Genomic DNA, 24,468 nt, shown 5'->3' with positions numbered 1-24,468 from the left:
ACCCTGAGCTAACTGACACACTCTCATTTTTCTGTTCTTGCCCTAAGGAGCAAAACTATTTCACAATGAAAGATAACAGTAAAAATACATTGCAGACGGTTGGAAAAATCTAAACGTTTTTGAAAATTTCTGAAAAATCTAAAATGTTATTGAGACTGCTGTATCAGATCTGTGATGACAAGGATCACTGGACACATAGACACATGGACTGTATTGTTGTGAAGCAATTTCATATATTGGAGAAAGAACGCTGAGCACACCTGTTGGGGGCATTTCCTAGCAGGTCTGTCTTGGGCTGCTGGCCAAGTGCTGGGATGATGCTTGTTCTTCAGACCCAGATGGTACAACAGTTGCCATTTAAATAGCTCTAAACCTGCATTCAGAGGAATATTTTAAAGTATACATAGGGGCGCCTGGGTGGCATAGCGGTTAAGCGTCTGCCTTCGGCTCAGGGCGTGATCCCAGCGTTATGGGATCGAGCCCCACATCAGGCTCTTCCACTATGGGCCTGCTTCTTCCTCTCCCACTCCCCCTGCTTGAGTTCCCACTCTGGCTGGCTGTCTCTATCTCTGTCAAATAAATAAAATAAAATTAAAAAAAAAATTTAAAGTATACATAGAGCAGAAAGTTTGCATACTGAGGGCAAGAAAGGTAAATTCCTTTACTGGCAACTTTCTGTGGAACTTGCATTACCTTGCTGTTCATTAAAATCTTTACACAGAGTATGAGAATATATAGCTGTCACCATTGCTTCTGGATGGCCACTGCCACAATGAACTTCCAGCTCACCAGGGAGCATCCAGCCTGGCCCCTGTCCAAGCTAATCACCACATCACAGCTCCAGTGTAGAGTCACCTTCTAGAGCCCCGCAGGGCCTCCCATTGCTTTCAGCGCAGAGATCCCCTCGTTAACATGGCCTGGCTCCAGCTTGGCGTTCATGTCACCAGTCCTGGTAACCATGAACTTTCATACTTTCAGTCCACCAGACGCCCCAAGGCTCTAACATCACCTAGCACCCTTCCTTCTTTCTTCTTTGCTACATTCCCAGTAGCATCAGCTTCTCCTTCTGATTTCAGTTCATCTCCCTGGGAAAGCCTTCCCTGACTACGTCAAATCCCCCTTTAAATGCTCCCTTAGCACCAAGCACCTCCAGTTCTAGCTTTGCTCAAAGTTGAGATTTCAATCTATTTGTGATATTATTTGAATGACATTTGTCTCCCATGAAGACTGTAAACAACACAGGAAGAGAGTTTTTTTGGTTTCCCTTCTGCAGCATCTTCCCAGGATCTAGCACAGAATGCAGTAAGAGGCAAAGCACAGGAATTTATAAGATGGACAAAGAATCTGGGTCTTTTCCACCAGGGGTTATTGAACACTGGCAAAATATCCCAGAAGGTGGAAAGACTGTACGTTACAAGTTCCATGCATAGGATCACATTGTAGTTGTTTAACAGATTCACAGAATTTCTAGAGGTTACCTCAACATTGCTCATTTGATTTCACTTTGTGTATTATCTATATTCTTACTTCTCCTCTTTCCTCTCCTGCTCCTGTTTTTTAAAAATGTTTTTATTTAGATATAATTAACATACCACAAAATGCCCCCATCTCAAGTATACAACACAACGGTTTCTGCATTCAGAGTTGTACAAATATCATCACAGTCTAAGTTTAGAACTTTTTCATAACCTCAACAAGAAATCCTATACCCATCAGGGTCACTCCCATCCCCCGCCCACACCCCCAGCCATAGGTGGCCACTAATTTACTTTCTGTCTCTATGGGTGTGCCTCCTCTTGACATTTCAAACACACAGTATGTGGTTGTAGCACCATGTATCAGTATCAGGACTTCATTATCTTTCATTCCACTGCATAATGTACCACATTTTATTTATTCATTTGTCAGTTGGTGGACATTTAGGCTGTTTCCATTTTGGGGCTATTATGAATAATGCTGCTATGGACACTGGTGTACAAGTTTTTGTGTAGATATGTTTTTTTTCCTCTTGGGTGTACACCTAGGAGTGAAATTATGATAATATAATTACGCTTACTATTGTGAAGAACTGCCAACTGTTTTCTCAACTGGAGACACTACTTCATACTCCCACCAGCAATGTATAAGAGTTCCATTCGCTCCTCCTCCTCGCCAGCACTTGCTATTACCTGCCTTTTTGATTACAGTCCTTCTAGTAGGTGTAAAGTGGTATTTCATTGTGGTTTTGGTATGCATTTAATTACCTAATGGTTAATGAGGTTGAGCATCTTTTCATGTGCTTACTGGCCATTTGTTTGTCTTTAGAGAAATGCCTATTCAGATCCTTACCCACTTTTCAATTGCTTTGTCTTTTTATTATTTTGTGGTAAGCTAGTTGTTTTAAAATGGTTTTACTGGCTATTAATATCTGTTACAGCAGGAAGAAGGAGATAGACAAGAACAAAAAAAAAAGTAAACTGGTTTTACATCAAAGCCAACAATTACGGTATTTGACAGAGTTAGAGATCCCAAAGGTGGTAGCAAGAACAGAGGTTAGCTACTTAGAAGGAAAGGGTACTATCCCTTCCTTCCCTTCCCTCGCTCCTTCCTTCCCACTAGCCACTGAGCTTCGAAACACAGCAAGCTGATGTGAACACTTGTCCTCAAACATCTCAAGCTCTTTAAGAAGTGCTAAGAGTTCTGCTCATCACTGAATCTTCTGCACACAGCAAGACATACTCGATTAATATTTGTTGTTTGAACAAACAGACCACACAGTTGATTACTTCTGATATTCCAGAAAGACTCTCTATGTGAACTACACAACGAAGAGAAGATGGGCTTTCGGAGCAAACAGAACTGGGGTTGAGTCCCAGCCATACCACCCACCTGCTGCGAGACCTTAGGAACATACCTGCCACCTCTCAGCCTCACTACCTCGTCAGTAAAGTAGGGCCAATGATACATGCCGTTGGGTTAAATAAGATAACCAGTATGAAAACGACTAACAGGTCAGCTTCTCGAAAAATTTTAGAGTCCTTCCTTTTATGATACATCTATTTGGAGGTCGATATAACTTTACTTGTCAATGTAAAAGGTGAATTTCTGTATATCTGTCTCTATTAGCCAATTTTCTATGTTGAAGTTCAAGATTTAGATAAAAGGGAATGAAAATCATGAGGTTCGGATCCCAATGTAACTTTCTCATTGTCCTTTGACTTCAGTGTTGTTCCAAGTCTGTATCTCTCTGAAAGGCAGTAGTGCACAGAGGTTTAGAGACTAACTAGCTTCCAGCCTCACAGTGCACGGACCTGGATCTTTGCTTCACTGGGTGATGGATTATTTATTTATTTGCTTATTTCATTTCAGATTTATTTACTTGAGGAAGGGAGGGGTAGAGGGAGAGAATCTTCAAGCAGACTCCTCTCTGAGCACGGAGGATGCAGAGCTTGATTCCAGGAACCCCAGATCATGACTTGAGCCGAAACCAAGAGTCACGTGCTCACCTGACTGAGCCACCCAGGCGCCCCCCGCTGGGTGATTATTTAATATCTCACTGCCTCTGCTTCCTCACCTCTTAAATGGGGATAACACTAGTACTAACCTCATAGTATTATGTAAATGAGCTTAGAATATGTTTAGCACATAGGCATTCAATAAACACTGCCTATTATGATCAGCATTTGCATTTTTCAGGTTGAAGCACTGACTTCGGTTTTCTAAGTTACACCTTAATGCTTCACTTACAACAGCTAATCCTTTTGTGGCTAACACTAGATGTTTTAGTCAGAACAGCAGCAGAAGCATCATTAACAACAACTCACCCTGTACAGAGATTCCAGTGCACTCTGACATGGTTCTGCACAGTACCGTACAGCTGGTACCCCCTCAGTTCTCACCAACTGTGGTTTCTGTCTCCCATGTTATAGATGCAGAAACTGAGGCACAGAGGGTTACGTGTCTAGGATTATACTGCTAGTCAATGGTAGAGTCAGGATTTGAATCCAAGTAGTCTGGCTCTAATGTTTGTACTCTTCATAATTTAGTTATACTGGTTCAGAAGAGTATATTATATTAACGCAGATATTCTCAACATGATAAAAACAGGCTGAAGGGCGCCTGGGTGGCTCAGTTGGTTAAGCATCTGCTTTTGGCTCAGGTCATGATCTCAGGGTCCTGGGATTGAGTCCCACGTTGGGCTTCCTGCTCAGGAGGGAGTCTGCTTCTCCCTTTCCATCTGCCCCCCCCCCCCCCCCNAAACCAACCAAAGAACATAGGTTGATATCCAAAAGATTAAAATAATTACTTTAGGGATTCATGACCTTCTGTGTCAAGATACCAGGGAGTCAAAGACCCTTCAGGATGAGCCCCAGCTTTTCCCATTTCCCATTTTGTGATCTTCCACTAAGCAGATTAAGGTCTCATCTGTAAGTCTGGGATAAATAAGTCCTGCCCTACTTTTTACATAGGGTTATTTTGGGGATAAAACTGAATAAGATCACAAAGTATCATTTTAGAAAAAAAATTAGATATTAAAAAGTTAAGCTAATGAGGCAATGACACTTTGTTTTGCAAATCACAAAGCTCTGTGCAGATAGCTTTTTAAAAGTTCCTTTCAAAGGGCTTAAAAAAATAGTCTTAACAGGCTCTCACCTAGACCTCTGAAATAGATTCCAGACACTTCCCTGCCTCCAGTCTCTCACAACTGGAATCTATGTTTCACAAACCATCATCTGATCGGTTGTCTAAAAACAAGTTATTCTCCCTTTAAAAATATTTTAGAGAAATCCAATACCTACTGAAGTTATTATAAACCCCTTGGCTGTGAATCTGGGGACTACTGAGATATGGACTAAAGCCAACCATAACTGAACGGTGGAAACAGTCCTGGAATATGCTGACCCATGGTTTAGTCTTAGCTCTGAAATCAAGTAGTCTTGAAGAATTTAATAGCTCTCTGAAGTACAGTTTCTCATAGGTGGTACCTTGTGTCTCCATGGATCCATGCAGCTACTGAAGACACTGATGGAGTGTTGAGCACATAAAGATGAATAAATTCATCTATAATTTACAGCATATAGTCCCTTCAGTTCTGTGAGTCTACTGTTCAAACGGTATTGCCCTTTGTTGCCCTACAAAAGCCCGACATTTACTCGCTACTCCATAATCCACACTGACGGAGCTGGTAAACCTTCTATCTAGGCCAACCTCACCAGTCAATTGTCTTCTCATCTTCAGAGGTTTACCTTAAAGCCATGATACTAAGAAACCCTCCTTAATCCCTGAATGAGATGGTCCTCCTTCCACTTTTGAACACATGCAACATAGTGCTTTTTTTTCTCTAATATACTTTTGCATGTATGATTTTCCAGATACAAATTCTATTATCCTCAAGGCTGGTGTTCCTCCTGGTCATTCCTGCAGGGCCCAGCATTGTGCCTGATGAGACAGACATATGTCTCCCATAAGAAGCAAGGAAGCAACTTTTAGAGGGTTAAGGCTTAGTGTTTCCAATTGTCTTGACATAAACAGGGGTGAATAGAGTCAAGACCCATACATATCACATGCAGTCCTTTAACAAGATGCATTGGGCAACAATCCTAGGATGGTGTAGCAACCCTTGCACCAACCTTTTAATACAAATAATCATGATAACTAGTGACAATTAACAGTTATTAACACTTTATAACATGGTAACATGTTAGGTTGTACCATATGAAATTCTTACCTACAAAAACAGCAATTTCTTATGATCCAAACTAACATTTTGCTAATTTGTTATCTATCTTCTTCCCCTACTCATCCTGAAGAGAGAACCCACGAGAGCAGGCATTTTTTTTTTAAATTAATTTATTTAATTATGGGGGGGAGGGGCAGAGAGAAGAGCAAGTCTCAGCTCGGAGCCCAATGTGGGGCTCTGTGGGGCTTGAGATCACAACCCTGAGATCATGACCTGAGCCAAAATCAAGAGTCAGACACTTAACCAACTGTTGCCACTTAGGCGCCCTGAGAGCAGGCATTTTTCTACATTTTGTTCACTGTTGTACCTCTAGCGCCTGGAACATAGTGGCATTCAGTAAATATTTGTTGAATTAATGAATGAACTTGCTAAACACCAACTGTTTGCTTTATACTCTACTACATGATTTATACCTTATAGCCCATTTGTTTCCTCGTAACATCCTGAGTACAATACCTCTTCAGGTGAGAAAACTGAGGGTTGGTGAGGTCAAGTAACTCATCCAAGACTACACTATTGACTAATGTTTTATGGTAGGCCATTTGTATTTATACTATAAAAGTTGTTTAAATTAAGGCTATCTTTCCTCTCTCAACTAGACCATGCACAGATTCTACTGGAAACAGTGAGAAAGAATTGTAATACTAAAAAGAGAGGGAGGTGAGGAGGGGAGGGAAAAAGAAAGGGAGACAGCAGTCAGGGGGTATGGGAAGGCTTCCATCTTGGTGAAATGGAGTATAAAACAGTATCTAAAAATTACCCCCAGCCCTTCAAGTCCTCTGCCTGAGGGTGGGAGCCTTCAATTGTCTTGACACTTGGAGACCCACCACTGGCAGTGGATAATGGATGGCTGCTGCCTGTAGCCTACAAGTGAATCTCTTTGGATTACCAGATTCTTCTGGCAAGCAAGGAAGTGTTCTCATCCTCTTTACCATTTCCTCTGTGGATTGTGTTGGAGGCCCCTACTTAGAAAACCCTGTTGCTTTACAAGACTTTCCCCTAACCTATCTATAGAGATACAGTGCCCCCAAAAACCACGTTAATAGTGTTTTTAAATGAAGGAGCTTTGAGTTCAAACCTTCTTGATGTTACTCCCTCCCCTTCCAGTGGAAATGTAATGTTTATCTTTTAGAAAGGGAACAGTGTAACCTTGGGACATCTTGTTCAAGAACAATGGCTACAGTCTGTTAGTCGTGTTCTTGACCCCAGAGTTCTTGAGTCCCATTTACAATTTGCCCAAGAGTAGCCCATTGTCATTTCCACTTTTGCTGAAATGTCCTTTCCCTTCAGCCTGAAAGAATAGTTTCTTTTCTAGGACACAGAATCCAAGACAGTCCCAATATACATTTTCTAAAAGCTGAAAGAAGATAAATGATTTCTTAAACTCCCTGAAGTAAAATGAACAACTCGGTGCTGCCGTAAAATCAGGGTGACCCTCCCAAGTGATAATTCTTTGAGATTTGTAAGACATATTGAAATAGAGAGAAAAAAGCCCACATTTCTTTCTAGAACTTGTAGTCTAACCCTGTAAGCATAAGGCTGCAAAACAAAAAGATGGACTGTGAATGAAAGCATGGGAGTCAGACCAAATGGGGGTGAATCTCCAGGTCTACCACATTCTAGTGAGTGGCCTCTGGCAAGTTAGTGAACATCGTCAGTCCTTGGTTGCTTCATGTGTAAAAGGAAGGTATCGCCATCTGCACTATATAAGGATGAGGAGATGAATGTAGAATGCGGCACAGTACCCAGTAAAAGTTCAGTAAATACCACATAAAATATCAAGCATTAAAATATATATGGAGGGAGGGTTCTCTAAAACCGACTATCTTTGGCACAGCCAGCCGGATCAGTTGTAAGAGCATGTGACTCTTGATCTTGGGGTTGTGAGTTCGAGCCCCACGCTAGGTGTAAAGATTACTGAAAAAACAGTAATAAACTTAAAAAACAAAACAAAACAAAACTGACTCTCTTCTAATGCTCCAGCCCCTGGGTGAGTTGAACCATCTTTTACTATGAATCAATGGATTACATTTAACGTCTTTTTCTGTGCCTTTAGGGACTAATCGAGGACAGCCCTAGCCTTAAAGAAACCTAATATTACACAAGATTAAAAGAGAAATCGCTTCTTTTATCCCAGACAGCACAATTCAAGTGTGAAGAAAATAGGAGTATATGCTATTCGTTGGAATTAATGGGTCACTCCATATGGAAAAGCTTCTATTAGCTCAGAGATCAAGATTCCTAGAGAAGTAAATACAACGCAAGTTGATCCTTTCCATGGTGGTACAAAATATAAATGATATGCCTTTAAAAAGGATTCTCACCAGTTTGGAGCTTTCATTTTCAGGCAATTGTTTAATACCAACTTCGAGACTGCCATCTTCCTCACTGCTAACAGGTTCCGTACCACTCTGATCCTTTGGGACATTAAGAAAAAAATGGTAAAGACATTATTCTTCACTCACACTGCCTAAAACTATATAGATACTCAACCACAAAAGCTTCTTTTATTTTTGTTGTATATTGTTTTCTCTCTAGTGGCCATTCCTATTTTCCTCCTTTCCCCTAGAAGGCCATCCCCTCAACCTCTGCCCGCCCCCCAATCTGTCCCTGAGGTTTCCAGATATGCCTTAGAAAAAGCTGATCCCTATTCTCTGTTCCAAGGTTGGGCCTGATTGTCTTACGGTTAATCCCACTCTTTTTGCCAATGACTTTGTCAGGAATGGGTATGTGATCCAGTTCTGCTCAATGAGACACAGAGACTTCTAGAAACATTCTTCCTTGATCTTTACTTTTTTTAAGATTTTTATTTTTTAAGTAATTGCTACACCCAATGTGGAGCTTGAACTCACAATCCCTAGATCAAGACTTGCGTGCTCCACAGACAGTCAGCCAAGTGCCCTAGTTCCTCCTTAGTTCCTCCTAGGTCTTAAAAGAACCACAAGAAGTCCCCCTACCTCCCAAATTAACAAGAAAGCATGAAGCTCAAATTGCCATGGACAACAATCCCACAGTCCTGAGGAAACCAGCCTTGAGATGAAGCTGACACTGTGAATGACAGAGCCAAGTTAGAGATGGCAAAAGTGGGCCACTCCATCAACCTGACCTGAAGTACAGTCCTATTCTTAGCAGCCTTCACATGAGAGAGAATAAATTTACTTATTGTTTCAGCCAGTTAGCTCTTCTATTCCCTCTAGCCAAAACTTTCTGAGATGCTTGTTTATCTTCTATGCAAGATTAAACTACTTGAGATAAGAGACTATTTATCCTGTTTATCTCTGAAACTTAAGTACCTAATACTATGTCTGGTACACGGAAAACACTGGACAAATCCTGGTGAACCAAAGAATGGAACAGTTGTTTTCTTCATGGTTATTTTCTGCAGAATTCTGAAAATATTTATGTAATATAAATGAGACATAAGAATAAGCTCCATTAAAATTCCAAAACGGGGGCTCCTGGGTGGTTCAGTCAGTTAAGCATCCTACTCTTGATTTTGGCTCAGGTCATGATCTCAGAGTCCTGGGACTGAGCCTTCTGTTGGGCCCCATGCTCAGTAGGGAGTCTGCTTGAGATCCTCTCCCTCTGTCCCTCCCCCAGTTTGTACTCTTTCTCTCAAATAAATAAATCTTTAAAAAATAAAATTCCAAAACACATTCAGTATGTCCTCAATTGAACTGTAACATATTAAATGTTATACTTAATTAACGAGGAGTTTGTTTACTTTCTGAGGGCACATAGGGGAGGATAAGGATGATACATGGAATATCTACATTGTATTTATTTGGATTTTTATATTAAAACACCACCATTTTGGGATTACTACAGATTTGGTGGGATTGTTTGGAGAGAAAATAGTTTTGATTTTGAGACATTCAACATCATCTATAACTTAAGTAGTATAAACCAAAGCAAAGACATGGCGTTCTTTCATCTATCAAACAGACAAGAGAATAGAAAGAGAGCATTCAGTATTGATAATGTAGAGAAAGAGGAATTTTTACATGCCATTGAAAGAATGTAGGTTTGAACAATCTTTCAGAAAAAAGATACAAAATATACACATATAGAGATACGCATGCAGGAAAATATCTGTCAGCATATAGGACAAATTTTTTAAATTGCTTACTTCTGGGGAATAGGATTAAAAAATGGGAAATTGTTGCATTAGTTATTTCTGTACTGTTTGATTACAGAAGAATTCACATGTATTATTGCAAGTTTAAGAAATAAAGGGGAGCTATGAGAAATATCTAGAAGAAAAAAAATATAATAAAGAAGGTAGCGTGGGGCGCCTGGCTGGCTCAGTCAGAAGAGCATGCAACTTGATCTCGGAGTCATGAGTTTGAGCCTCTCTACTCTGGGTGTAAAGATTACTAAGACAAAAAAGAAAAAAAGAAAAACAAAAAAACCCAAAAAAGAAAAACAAAAACAAAAAACCTAAGGAGAAAAAAAAGCATGGATGTTAAACTGGTCAGATCCAGGTTCAAATCTCAACTTGCAAATTAGAACTATATGCAAGGTTCCTTCTGAGTACTTATATTTAACACACAGATAAAAGTACCAGATTAAAAATACTACCCAATCAGGTTGCCTTGAAGATTAATACATTAACATGCAAAATGTCTATTAGCACACCAGGTGCAGTTAATTTGTTCCCAGCTTTTTGCTGAGACAGGTTCTTTATCCATCCCCTGTTCTGTGGGGTCTTTGTAACAACCCCATATGAATATGTACCAACGTCATTCCAACTCATGGATGGGAAGATGATACATTTTAGTTTATTTATTTTTTTATTTTAATTTTTTAAAAAAGATTTTATTTATTTGACAGAGACAGAGACAGCCAGCGAGAGAGGGAACACAAGCAGGGGGAGTGGGAGAGGAAGAAGCAGGCTCCTAGCGGAGGAGCCTGATGTGGGGCTCGATCCCATAACGCCGGGATCACGCCCTGAGCCGAAGGCAGATGCTTAACCGCTGTGCCACCCAGGCGCCCCTGATTTTTATTTTTAAAAAAGATTTTATTTATTTGAGAGAGAGAGAGAGAGACCACAGGCAGAGGGAGTGGCTGAAAGTGGGAGAGGGAGAAGCAGACTCCCCGCTGAGCAGGGAGCCACACCTGGGTCTTGATTCCAGGACCCTGGGATCAGTACCTAAACCGAAGGCAGCCACTTAAGCCCCCTGAGCCACCCAAGTGCCCCCGAATTACACTTTTAAAAAACAGTACTTATTCTATGGGAAACCTTTAACTCCCCAAATATTTCGTGTGTCTGCTTCTGTATGCTGTGGTGAGCCACAAAGAAGCCCTGGGGAGGGGGGCGCTTTGCTATCGCACTGAGGCTTCAAGACAGTCAATGTTTGTAACTACAGCACAGTCAGTTATAGAACAAACACAAAGGGAGCTCCTCTGATACCAAATGAGAGGAGATTTTCACCAGGACAGTGGTCAGCTGATGTCATTCATCTAATCATGCATATATCTTCTTGGTGAAAGCGAAGTGCTGTGTAAGTAAGTCACAGGAATTTTTTACGTTTCTCAGCAGTGTGAGTATAGAAGTAAGGTTGTCTTGGTTTTTATAAAAGGAATACTGAAGTCAGACAGAAAAGAGTTGTTTGATGCTTCAACTTTGAAAATGTAAGAAAACATGGGCAAGGCAGTCGGGGTGGCAAATACGCTGTAGATCTTTTAAGATTTGAATAAAAACAAAAAAGAACACCCTTTACATCTATACCTACAGAATTATCACACAAAGCCGAGTTTCAAATGTCACTTACTCCATAAATCCTTTCCTTCTCCTCAGCTAGAAGACGTCTCTCTTCCTCTAACCTCACTTGACATTTTACCTGAACTTCCTATGTCACTTATCATCTCATTTGTATCCTAATTACGTATGTACAGCATTGATCTTCCCGAAGAGGCTGAAAGATCTTTGAATCCAACATCTGTGCCTCATTCATTTCCTTTGTCTGATTTCCTTTGTCTGATCCTTCTTTATATTCATCCTAGGTCTCTCTCACTTCAAAGTCAATGCTCTTTATAACTCTACTATAAACCCCTTCTAAAGCTTTTACTCTGTTTTCAGTCACTGGGTTAGTTTGAGACCGCTCCACAGAGGAGGGTTTGAAGTCAAAATCTAGAGGGAGAGAAGTCAGGTAAAAAAGGAAGTTGGAATTGAGAGAGGTTAGCAATAAAGCATGTGCTTTCCTAGGAGAGCTCCCGCTTATAGAAGGGTTTTCACGCTTAAATGAGGCAGAGAACGAAACAATGTGGGTTCTGTTCTGAGAACAGAATGACTCACATGTGTTAGGCAACCTTTAAAATACCCCGCTGACCAGAAGCTTAGAAATCAGCAATCAGTCAGGGATGGGAAGAGGAAAATAGGTCAGCAAGCATGACTTCCAAAGCACAATTGTATCACGGTGGTTTGAAGACCATCTGGCTGATGGATGGTGGCCCAGTGACACCCAAGATGATTCAGCTAATTTGGGTAGCTGGGTGTTCCCTTCCTTTCTTGCTGATCCTCAAACCAGCTGTCCAAAGCTGCCTGTGCAGCCAAGGCTGCTCGTGGACAATGACCTTGCCCCACAAGACCACAGACAGTAGTTTCTGTGATGGATTATGTTTTAAAGATGAATAAAAAGAAAAAGCAAGGCTCATGACTGTATGCTTAACACAGCTGTTACCAAAAGAAAAAAAAGAAAGAAAAAAAAACATAAGAAGTGCTGTTCAATCCTCAGAGAAGTCCCTTCCAAACCTTCAGGAAGTTCAAAATTCCCTCCCCTGGGCTCCTCAAAATCTACATTAAGTGATGACAGTTTTTATTTTTATACTACTTAATTTTTTCATACCCACTACTTACCTATAGTTTTCCCCAGCTAGACAGTGAGAGAACCTTGAGAACAGGAATTTATGTTTTTATTTGAAAGCAGGTTATCAGGGGCGCCTGGGTGGCTCAGTCGGTTATGCATCTGGCTTTTGGTTTCTGTCCAAGTCATGATCTCAGGGTCCTAGGATCGAGCCCCACAGCAGGCTCTGCGCTCAGCAGGGAGTCCCCTTGTCCCTCTCCCTCTGCTCCTCCCCCCACTTGCTTTCTCTCTCTCTCAAAATAAATAAATACATCTTAAAAAAAAAAAAGAAAGAAAGAAAGCAGGTCATCAATAAAAGCTAAATTAGTTAAGGATGTTACTGAGGATTGGAAAAGCCACACTCTGATCAGTTAAATGCTCCACAGCGTTGTTCCCTACCCTCTTTCCCCATTTAACATGATGGGCGCCTGGGTGGCTCAGTTGGTTAAGCATCTGCCTTCACCTCAGGTCATGATCCCAGAGTCCCGGACCGAGCCCCACATCTGGCTTCCTGCTCAGTGGGGACTCTGCTTCTCCCTCTCCCTCTGCCCCACCCCCTGCTCATGCTCTCTCTCTCTCTTGCTCACACACACATTTTCTCTCTCAAATAAACAAAATCTTTTTAAAAAATGATGAAACAGTATATTAATATATACAACTATTTTTCTTTTAAGGTTTTACTAAGTAAATTAAAAAAAAAACACAACAATAGCAACGACAACTCCTTGGTACAATTGAAAGTTTTTTAAAAAATAAGAAACTTATATTGGTTTAAATTTTATCATCCCCATATTTCCCAAACCCAATGCTCTCTTCCAAAAACCATAGGATGATTTATTCATTTCATTACCAGCCTAAATTCACAAATATTTCTTTCTGCAAAGTCATGTTGACTAGATGTGACAAACTGAATTTCTTTCTTCTTCCCCCATCCTGAGTATATTTTCTAGGCTACTCAGAATTCCAGGAAGGCAGTGCACAATTAAAGGTAAAATGGGAATTATGCTAATGGCACTCTCTGGGTAATCAACCTGTCCATTCTTTAGGAGGCCTGCCTCATCTCACTTAGTATTCAAAAAAGCACAACTTCTGAGAAAAAGACAAAATGAAGTCACGTGCTTCTGTAAAGATATTCTAAAAGATTCACCCTGCCTTGCAGAGGAATGGAGTAAATACCTTGCAACCCAAGTACACTTGAGCCCTGGGCACCTCTTACAAGACCACAGCAGTGGCTTCCTAACTGGGCTTCCCTCTCCGAGACATCCTTGGTGTTGCTATTAGATGAACCGACCTGAAGTAGAGCTCTGATCGGACCATTTCATTGTTTAAAATGCCTTCCGGGGCGCCTGGGTGGCATAGCGGTTAAGCGTCTGCCTTCGGCTCAGGGCGTGATCCTGGCGTTACGGGATCGAGCCCCACATCAGGCTCCTCTGATATGAGCCTGCTTCTTCCTCTCCCACTCCCCTGCTTGTGTTCCCTCTCTCGCTGGCTGTCTCTATCTCTGTCGAATGAATAAATAAAATCTTTAAAAAAAATAAAAATAAAATAAAATAAAATAAAATGCCTTCCAAAGCTCCAAGGGCCGAATACATGAAATTCAAACCTTCTGAGATTTAAATTCAAGTCTGTCTCATTTCACCTCAATTTATTTTTCAAACCTCATCTTCTATTACTCTCTTTTACATACCCTTAGATTCTTCTCCCCATTCCACAACCTGATTTTTCTTATTTCCATGTTTTTGTTTGTGCTATTCCCACATTCTTATCTAACCATATTCCTATTTTAAAATCCAATCGACCCATCAGAAATAGCTGTTCTCTTACCAGGAAATACTTTTCATCTTCTCTGAACTCCTCCTAAAGCTTGATCTCTTGGGACACCTTGTTTTAGTGATATACATGTCTTATTTTCCTAATAAGACTAGAAGTTCTTTGAGGTAAGAGACTATGTACATGATCTACAAAGTGGATATTTGATACATAGCAGAATAAATTAAATCAGTAAGAAGTATCCAACATTGAATTAAAGCATCAGGATATAGTAGAAAAGCTTAAATATGGTTCACCCCATTCACTGATTCAACAAACATTAAGGAAGTGTTATATACTAGGCTAGGAATGCAGTGGCCAAGAAGACAGTAAGGCCAGCCCACCAGAAGACTACAGTTCAGTGTGGTGCATATAGTCGTACATTCTTTTTTTTTTTTAATGGAGACTTTTATTCTTGGTCAAATATTTATTATTTTTTAAAATTAACATATAACGTATTATTAGTTTCAGAGGTACAGGTCTGTGATTCATCAGTCTTATACCCAATGCTCATTACAACACATACCCTCCCCAATGTCCCTCACCCAGTTACCCCATCACCCCACTCACCTCCCCTCTAGCAACCCTCAGTTTGTTTCCTAAGATTAAGAGTCTCTTATGGTTTGTCTCCCTCTCTGGGTTCATCTTTCATTTTTTCCTCTCACCTTGTCCTTAAATTCCACATTTCAGTGAGATCATATGATAATTGTCTTTCTCTATAGTCATACACTCTTAAAATGTTAAGATAGTGAGAGAATACAAGCAACATACTCCTAGTTGAGAAACTCCTTCAGAAATGGGTCCCTCTTTTCTATAAGGCCCAGTTGACATCACATAAAGGACAATTTTTATTTTTTAAATGAACCATGAATATTACTTAACTATGAGGGGAGTTAAGATTACTGAAGGGAATGATGTGGGATGAAGCTGGTCATAATAATATCTCACATCTGAACACTTATATTCCAGGTGCTAGGCATTATTTTAATCAGTTTTTAAAATATTTTATTTATTTATTTGAGAGAGAGAAAAAGAGAGGGGGGGCAGGGAGGAGGGGCAGAGGGAGAGGGAGAAGCAGATGCCCCGCTAAGCAGACAGCCAGACATGGGACTAGATCTGGGGACTCTGGGATCATGACTTGAGACAAAGGTAGAGGCTTAACTGACGGGAGGCACTCAGGCACCCGTATTTTACTCATTTTGAATCAAAGAAAACTTGAAGGAGTCTTTCTAAAACAATCCTTCATGAAATTTTCGTTGTGAATTAATAAAAAGGAAGTGGAAAGGCACCCCAGGTGTTAGAAACAATAGGAACAAAGACATAAGTATTGGCAAGACCAAGATGTGTGTGTGTGGGGGTGGGGTGGGGTCGACAGATACATGGAGTGTCTAGTGCTTTATTATGCATTAATGAGAGAAGAAAGCTCATAAGTAGAGATTGGGAGGTAAATACAAAACCTTTATACCAACCTTGAAACAAAGATTCTGAAACAAAGATCTGCTAGGCAAGAGGTATAAAAGGTTTTTGAGCAAGAGCACAAATACAGTAATATAGTAAGAAAATAAATCCTGTGTTATGTCTAACTGTTGAAAATGGAAGATGCTGGAGGCTGGGAGTTTTGCTAAAGGGCTATAATAATATGAGTATAATCACAACTAAAATGAGTTCTTACTGTGTGCCAAGAATAATGCTAAGCATTTTATAAACGTGATTCAATTCTTCCAACAAATCCATAGAATTAATTATTATTATCAACCCCCCCCCTTTAAATATGAGGAAATGGGAGCTTATAGAGCTTAACTGGCTCAAGTTCACTCTGCTAGTAAATGGCAGAACAAATATTAGGACTCGGATCTGTCCAACTTCCAAGCTTATGTTCTTTTTTCTTTTTTTTTAAGATTTTATTTATTTATGCGACAGAGACAGAGATAGAGACAGCCAGCGAGAGAGGGAACACAAGCAGGGGGAGTGGGAGAGGAAGAAGCAGGCTCATAGCGGAGGAGCCTGATATGGGGCTCGATCCCATAACGCCGGGATCACGCCCTGAGCCGAAAGTAGACGCTTAACCACCGTGCCACCCAGGCACCCCCCAAGCTTATGTTCTTAATCACTGTACCACACGGCTGCCCCAGTATTACAATTATCAAGAATATAGCAACAGAAATGCTAATAATCCCTTATATACGTATATAGCTACATGGATTATAAAATACTTTTACCTACGTTCAGTGCTTGATCCTTGTAACTACCTGCTGACACAGACAGGGGAGGTTATGAATGTGGCTTTACAGAAAAAGCAAGACTTTGAGAGGCTAACTACCTTAACGAGGTCAGGTGCCCAATAGGTAACTGGTAAAGCTAAAACAGGAACCACATCTTTAGACTTCTTGTTCAATGTTCTATTAGCACTCTTGTTCACTCTGCTAGCACACGACTGCATGAGGTGATTTTGTTCTCTGCCATATCCTTGGTGTCTAAAACAGTACCCGACCGACACATAGAAAGGGCTCAAAAAATATTTGCTCAATGAGGGAATGAATATGAGATCCCATTCGTATATAATAGTGCTATTCAATGTGCTGAACTATTATCAGGCCCAACTTAATAATGATATGGCTGTATTTCATCTATTTAGTTCTGATTTAAATGGGCTAGTGCTTTCAGCAATATGTCAGACATGAGTTATGCTTAAGTACTTACTAGAAACGGTTGAGGGAGGAAAAGGCCTCATGAGAGGGTCACACAGGCGAGAGGGAAGGGATAAGGAAGTGGACACGCGACCAGAGCATACCCAGAGACTTAACATACCACCCAGAGGAGGGGTATCACTCATCATTTGGAGGCAGTTGTTGGAGGCTGACAGTCCAGAGAAAAACTAAAAACCTCCTTATAATATAATTCAATTCATAGATTCAACTGTAATGTAATACAATTTATTTTTTACTGGTGACTGATGATTAGAACCCATTTCTGTGGTTAGCACAATTTAAAAAATGAAAACAGTAGCTAATATTGTACAATATACTTAAAATTCAGTTAGATATACTTAAATACTTGAAGAAAGGGTAAACAGTTTACATTTATTGAGCATTTGCTTCGCACCATGAGCTGTACTACATGCTTTATATATATTACTTCCTTTGCTCTTTACAAGTCTGTGAATGTTTGATGGTGACACCCGTAGGTGCAGACGAAGAAGGTGCTGCTGCTAACATGCCCACCTCTGGGCGTGCGGACATACTACTCAGCCTCTTCAGACCCCATCTCCTCTTCTGCAATGTGGAAATACTACTACTACTGTCTCTCAAAGGCCTGGATATAAGTGGGACATGAGACCACGTTTTGAAGGCCTCTACGACAGTGTCCGACCTAGTAGACGCAAGATTCAACCATCTGCTTAAAATTCGGTTCCAAGGAGATATTTTGATGGGAACATTCACAACTAACAGTACAACAGAAAAGAATTATTCTAAAATGATTCCTCTTATTCCTCCCCACTCCCTCCAAAAGACTTATATGACACTCTATAAACACAAAAAAATTAAAAATTAAGTACTAACGTTTACTGAGCAGCTACCATGTGTCAGGCACAAGATATATATGTCTTATTTAATCTTAAGAACCCAATGAGGCGAAAGTATTGTTACCCTTCTACAGGTAAGTAAAGAGATGACAGGACAGGTAATGTACTGTCCAAGGCCGTGTGTCTAGGATACAGTTAGGCTAGGATTGGAACTGAAGCAGTACAGGTCTGGGGCCCCTCCTTCTGCCACCCCAGGTCTTAATTAGAATGAAAATACCCAGGGCTGGCAAGCTTTGGCTAAATGGCTATTTGTGGGGCGTCAATACCTATCACTATCATCTTGTCAGATAGTACGTGGTCAATATAGTGAAAATTTTCAACTTGTATAGCTTATGACTCAGCAATTGTACTTTGGGGGAAATCTTTGCTATAGAAATAAAAGCACTAGTACCTAATAATTCTCTCACACACACACACTCATAATCTTTATTTTGGTATTCTTTGACTGGCAAAACATTGGAAAATCATCTGAATATTTGTCAGTTTGAAAAAAAAAGTATAATAAGAGTCTATTTAAATATGGCCATTACATTAAGCAAGAAAAAAAGCAAGTTTTTAAAACAATGAATAGAATCTATTCCAGAAGTCTGTATAATATGCATCTCAAATTTAATCTATCTAAAATAAACCTCTTAATTTCTGCTTTCCTGTTGAAGAACAATTATTCTTTATTCTTCAATAGACTGTAATAAATCATACCACTATCCACCTAATTGCTCAAGCCAAAAATCTAGATTTATTCATGATTCTCTATTTCTTCTCAGCTCCCACATTAAATCAATCAAGTCTGATTCAACATTCAGAACACCAAGAATCCACTCACTTTTCTTCGCCTCCAATACGAAACCGCATCCTCATCTAACTGCAAACGGGTCTCATGTGGGTCTCCACCTTCTAGCGCATTACTTTTACCTTCCAGTCGTCCATTCTCTACCTAATAGACTGTACACCGAGCCAACTAATCCCCCTTTACTGGCTTCCAGCACACATAGGCTAAACCCAAACTTCTTACTCTGACTCACAAAGCTCCCCACCCCATTACCACTCTCCAGGCTCCCAATATGCCTCTAGCCATATCCCTCAAATGCCCCAGCATGTTCTCACTTGAGAGTTACTTCTGTCCCTTCTGCAAAGAAAGCTCTTCCCCTTTATTTCTGTGTCTGGCTCCTTCTTATCATTTTGATCTTCTTTACATTTCACTTTGTCCAAGAGCGCCCCGAACACCAACTGAAGTGGTCACAAGCTACATTCCCTATTTTAATTCTCTGCAAGGCACTGACCACTATGGATAATTCTCTTGGTGTATTTATTCATTAATTTCCTTATTAGAATGTAAGCGGAACCACAGCAAAGAGGCTTCTGTTTTATTCACACCTATGTCTCTAACACCCAAGACTGCTTGATGCTTAATATGCACTCACTGAATACTTGCTGAATGGAAAGAATGTATTATACAACTGAGTTTTTACTAAAAGAGATATTATTCATACACAGCTGTTTATTTTTGTGGTAGAACAAAAGGAAAAAGTATGGAAAGATACTAAACCGTAAACATTAACTTCCTCGGGGAGGTAGGGAAAGGAAGATTAACTTTTCTTTCTTTCTTTTTTATTTTAATCGTTTTTTATTATATTATGTTAGTCACCATACAGTACATCCCTGGTTTCTGATGTAAAGTTTGATGATTCGTTAGTTAACATTAGTTAACTTTTTTTTCTAATAACTCTGCATGGTTTGATTAGTTTTGATTAGTTATAAGTATATATTTCTTTTTGGAATTAAAAAAATAATTCAATAAATAAAACATGTAAAGAGAATGTAATATTCCCTCAGCTGAAGAGATACTTGATTACAGAGCTAGTTAGCTATCTAACGTCAGTCTAACTCTATAAGCAGATCAAAATGATAGCAATCTTGTACTAGTCATTTCCCCATTAACAGATTAAAGTAATTATTTAAAGATACTTGTGATCATAGATAATAGGTACTAAAGTGTTTTTTTTTTAAAAGATTTTATTTATTTATTCAACAGAGACAGAGACAGCCAGTGAGAGAGGAAACACAAGCAGAGGGAGTGGGAGAGGAAGAAGCAGGCTCATAGCAGAAGAGCCTGATGTGGGGCTCGATCCTATAATGCCGGGATCACGCCCTGAGCCGAAGGCAGACGCCCAACCGCTGTGCCACCCAGGCGCCCAGGTACTAAAGTGTTTTGAAACTATAAAGAAAGAGGTACTGATGGTTACCAAAGGGGAGGGGGATGGGGTGATGGATTCAATAGGTGATGGGGATTAAGGAGTGCACTTGTCCTGATGAGCACTGGATGGTGTATGCAATTACTGAACCACTATATTGTTCACCTGAAACTAATATTGCACTGTAAGTTAACTAACTGGAATTTATTTTTTTTATGTTCTTTTTTTAATGCTTTACTTTTATTCATTTATCTGTCAGAGAGAGAGTGAGAGAGAGAGAGCATGAGCAGGAGGAGGGGTAGAGAGAGAAGCAGACTCTATGCTGAGCAGGGAGCTGCACGTGGGACTTGATCTCAGGACCCTGGGATCATGACCCGAGCTGAAACCACATGATGGGTATTAAGGAGGGCACGTGCTGTGATGAGCACTGGGTGTTATACACAACTAATGAATTGCTGAACACTATGTCAAAAACTAACGATGTGCTATATGTTAGTTAACTGAACATAAAAAAAAAAAAGCTGGACACTTAACTGACTGAGCCACCCAGGTGCCCCTATTACTTTATAGTAATATATATTACTATATTTATATATTTATATTTATATATATCATATATTTATATTACTTTATATAAATATAAATATATAATAAATATATATAATGTATAATAAATATAATAAACATATAATATAATGAATATAGTATTTATATATTACTTTATAATCCTACCTCAAATACTTTCTGATTAGGGAAATTCCCTATTTAACAAATGCTACGAATTTGGAATACCAGATGCTGAAAATCAAAAATGCTAGATTTGGAAAAAATAATCATGACAAATCCATTTAAGTCACTACACGCTAATTAGGAGCCATCTTACCTCAAGAGAGGACGGGGAAATTGAGGGTACCGGAAAGGGAGCAACGGCCATCTGATTGACTGCATCTTCGTTTCTGTGGATGTGAAAATAGGCAGAATCAGCACACAGCAAATGCTAAGTTTCTGGCTCAAATTACAACCATTTCTTCTGTTGCAAATATATACAAAGCACCTTAGAATAAAAATATGTACAAATATATACTGGTTTTAAGCATGCAAAGCTATTAAGCACAAAAAGGTACATATTACCCCAGGGGCACTAGGATATGGTTACTAGTGACAGAGAATGATGATGCCAGGGATTAGCTAGATCCTGCTCAGTAAGGCAGGTGCTGCTGAGGATCGTTTTGGAAAGACATCAGCTCTTTCAGCACCGTGGAGTATAAACTTTTAAATCGCCACATTTAACCTCTAGGCCATTAATGTCCAGAGCATTTTGTTCTTTGAACTGGATAGGTTCCCGGTCTCCTCATTTGGCTTCTAACTTTGTTCTGCCAAATGAAGGATGATGCGATGTGTACGACAGGCCCTCCATGGGTGGACACAGTGAGGAGTGATGGATGGAGAGTGCCGAGATCCAGACAGATAATGCTTTGTGGGTTAATTCCACTCCTCCTCACCCTAATGGAAGCAGAGACGGTAGGAGCTAAAGTTTCATCACCCGGGTCACAGGCACAGAACAACTCCTATAATACTAGTTCTAATTATTTGGATCTATTTCCATGATGTTACCAGCAAATGATAAGCAGTGGTTCTGTGGGAGATCTAAGCTTTACCATTCATTCATGACGCAAAACCAATATAATTATCTCAAGATTTATGTGACGTTTGACTTTAGGTTTCACAGTATAAACCAAGGGAGATCACAAAAACGCTTCTCCCTGGTATGCAAAGATCTAAGGCTGCTCACAGATCTCTCTCCATATGACCAATATATTCAGGATAGGCACTACTGGATTTGGAAGGGCCTTAAAATCCAATCCCATTTTATCTTTTACTTCTCACCAATTGGAAAAGGGTCCACTGGTCCATGTCATTCCTACTTTGATGCTTTAATCCTATCACTGCCTTTACCTGAAATGCCTTTCTTTATAAATTTTATAATCTACCCAACCTTTTTCTCCAGTGTAAGTTCAATAGCCTCAACTAGGTGAGTTATTCCCTTAAGTCAAAAGACCATCTATATATTGATGTCTTCCAAATTCACATAGTTAGCCCAGGTCTTTTTCTGACCTTAATATCTGATCTTTAACTCCTACTTTCTATCTCCGTTCGATGTCTTACAAGTATCTCAAATAAAATAGATCTCTTATTCCCACTCAGTCACCAGAGGGTTCCATGATCAATCCTCATTTGAGTAAATGTCAACAATGTCCACCCACTTATTCCACCAGGAACTGAGGAGGCAATCTTGAAACCTCTAACCCTTCAACTGTATATCCAATCAAGAAGTCTTGTTAATTCTACCTTCAAAACGTATCTTGAGTCTTTCCACTTATTTCCATTCTATCTTAGGGCAAGCTATTACCATTTTTTTCTTTCTTTTTTTTTAAGTAGGCTCCATGCCCTGTGTGAAGCCCAACGTGGGGTTTGAATTCATGATCCTGAGATCAAGACTTGAGACCGAGTTGGACACACAACAGACTGATTCACCCAGGTGCCCCTAGCTATTATCATTTCTCACCAGAGTTAATATAAGAGCATCCTATTTGGTCTCCCTATTTATATTCTTTATCCTTTCTCCAATCTATTCTTCACCGAGCAGAGTTATTACGGTTCTAATACATAAATCTGATTATATTTCTATCCCCTGCTTAAAATCCTCCTATGGCTTCTTATTACACTTAGGATCAAGTCCACAATTGTTAGAGAGGCTGTAAGGCCTTGAGCAATCTGGCCCAGCCCTCATCTCCGGCTTCCTCTTGTTCCCTCTTCTTCTGGCTCACTCTGCTCCAGTCTAGCTACATAAGATTTCTTCCCATTTCTCAGGGGAGCTAAGCTCCAGCTACCCCAGGGCACTCTCTAGCCCTATCCTCTTCTGCTCTGCATGTCTGTTGCCCAAATCCTTTGTCTGATTTATGTTCTTATTTCTACTTTGTAGCTGACCACAAATGTCATTTCCTAAAATAAGCCTTCCAGGACCTCCACTGTATGTGTATAGCACCCTATACAAAGACCGACCGTAGTTCTGTGTCTTTCGTAATTTACGAAAGTGAATTGTATGAAATATGCTTCCAATCTGCCTTCCCCTAGATGGTAAACACTCCAAGGACAGCAAGCATGTCCTTCCCACTCTCTCTTACATTGTCTAGGGCAAACAGTGCCTGGCAAACAGTCTGTACTTAACATAGTTGTTAAATGAACTGAACCGCAAGAATTCCGGGCTGATGTAATTGGAATGAGGCAGAGTATAAAGAGATGAAGTCTAGGCACCATTTCTTATTCTAACCTTCTGAGATTCTTGGATTATCTGGCATATGAGCCAAACCAAAGCAAAAGGGGGAAAAACTAAAACCATCAAGTGACACAGTGCATGAAGAATATCTCTGTGTTTTCCCACAGTATTACAGATGTGTTGAGCATGCACGATTACATTAAGAGGTGGCTATTGTTTTTCAGGGAGTACAATCCATTTCTCAGCAGTTTGCTCATACACAGAAGAAGTAATCAGTTACCTCTGGATAAGTAATAGCATTTTCAAAGTGGTAATTCCCTTTCTCATTCATTTTCCTTCATTGAGTAACACAATAGAACTCAGCTCTACCTTAGAGCTGAAAGCCAACAGGACCTGTCTGCTCCAGATTCAGAGCTCATGGGGCAGAGTATATTTGACAGTAATTAAGCAGATGGCTCTTCATACCTCTTTCAAAGGTTACTAGCATTAAAAATACGGCTGCACATAAATTCTTATTGAGAAGTCATGATTACCTGGACCAAGTTACTTCAAATCAGCCAAGTTATCCCTTCATAATTTAATGGTTTTCTCTAAATTAGTATGACTTTAATGGCCTTTAAACTCCATATTAATTTTTTTAAACCTCACAAAAAAATAGAAAACCTACAATTACTCTCAATAGAGAGAAGGAAGCTGCTTTAAGAAGTTACATTTCATAATCCTTTATAATCCACTTAGTAGGGAGTGTTCACACACCTGCACATTAAACAAGCAAAGACCTGACAATTTTAAAGAGAAATGAGTAGGAAGAGGGAAGCCAAAGGAGAGAAGGCATTTATACTTCAAACAAGCAGTTAACTTGACTGACTTCTGGGGACCCTCCCACCCCTCCTGTCCTATGATTCTCATAAGGAATAAAATCTATTTGCTTTATAATTTTCCTTTCCTTTCCAATATAATTAATATAAGTTTCTTAGGCCCAGGTGCCCCATACAGGACACAATCAGAAATTGTAATTGCTTATTGGTATTTTTATAATTATC

At 39.9% G+C, this 24,468-nt stretch overlaps 1 protein-coding gene across 8 annotated transcripts in view; it reads right to left on the bottom strand.

Annotated features, from left to right (window-relative positions):
• PATJ (PATJ crumbs cell polarity complex component) overlaps positions 1 to 24,468 on the bottom strand; it is a 341,090-nt gene that overhangs the window by 82,910 nt on the left and 233,712 nt on the right. For all 8 annotated transcript variants that reach the window (XR_004623211.1, XM_034653499.1, XM_034653506.1 and 5 more), the window contains 2 exons: positions 21,032 to 21,104; positions 8,044 to 8,136 (listed from right to left, as the gene is read on the bottom strand). Coding sequence is in view for 7 of the 8 variants with exons in the window: in XM_034653499.1 (XP_034509390.1) it covers positions 8,044 to 8,136; positions 21,032 to 21,104 (166 nt within the window). In the remaining variant the exon portion in view is untranslated. The remainder of the gene's footprint in view (positions 1 to 8,043; positions 8,137 to 21,031; positions 21,105 to 24,468) is intronic.

This window comes from Ailuropoda melanoleuca, chromosome 2 (assembly GCF_002007445.2).
Source record: "Ailuropoda melanoleuca isolate Jingjing chromosome 2, ASM200744v2, whole genome shotgun sequence".
Lineage (NCBI taxonomy): Eukaryota > Metazoa > Chordata > Mammalia > Carnivora > Ursidae > Ailuropoda > Ailuropoda melanoleuca.
This window is presented reverse-complemented; position numbering and strand designations above follow the sequence as displayed.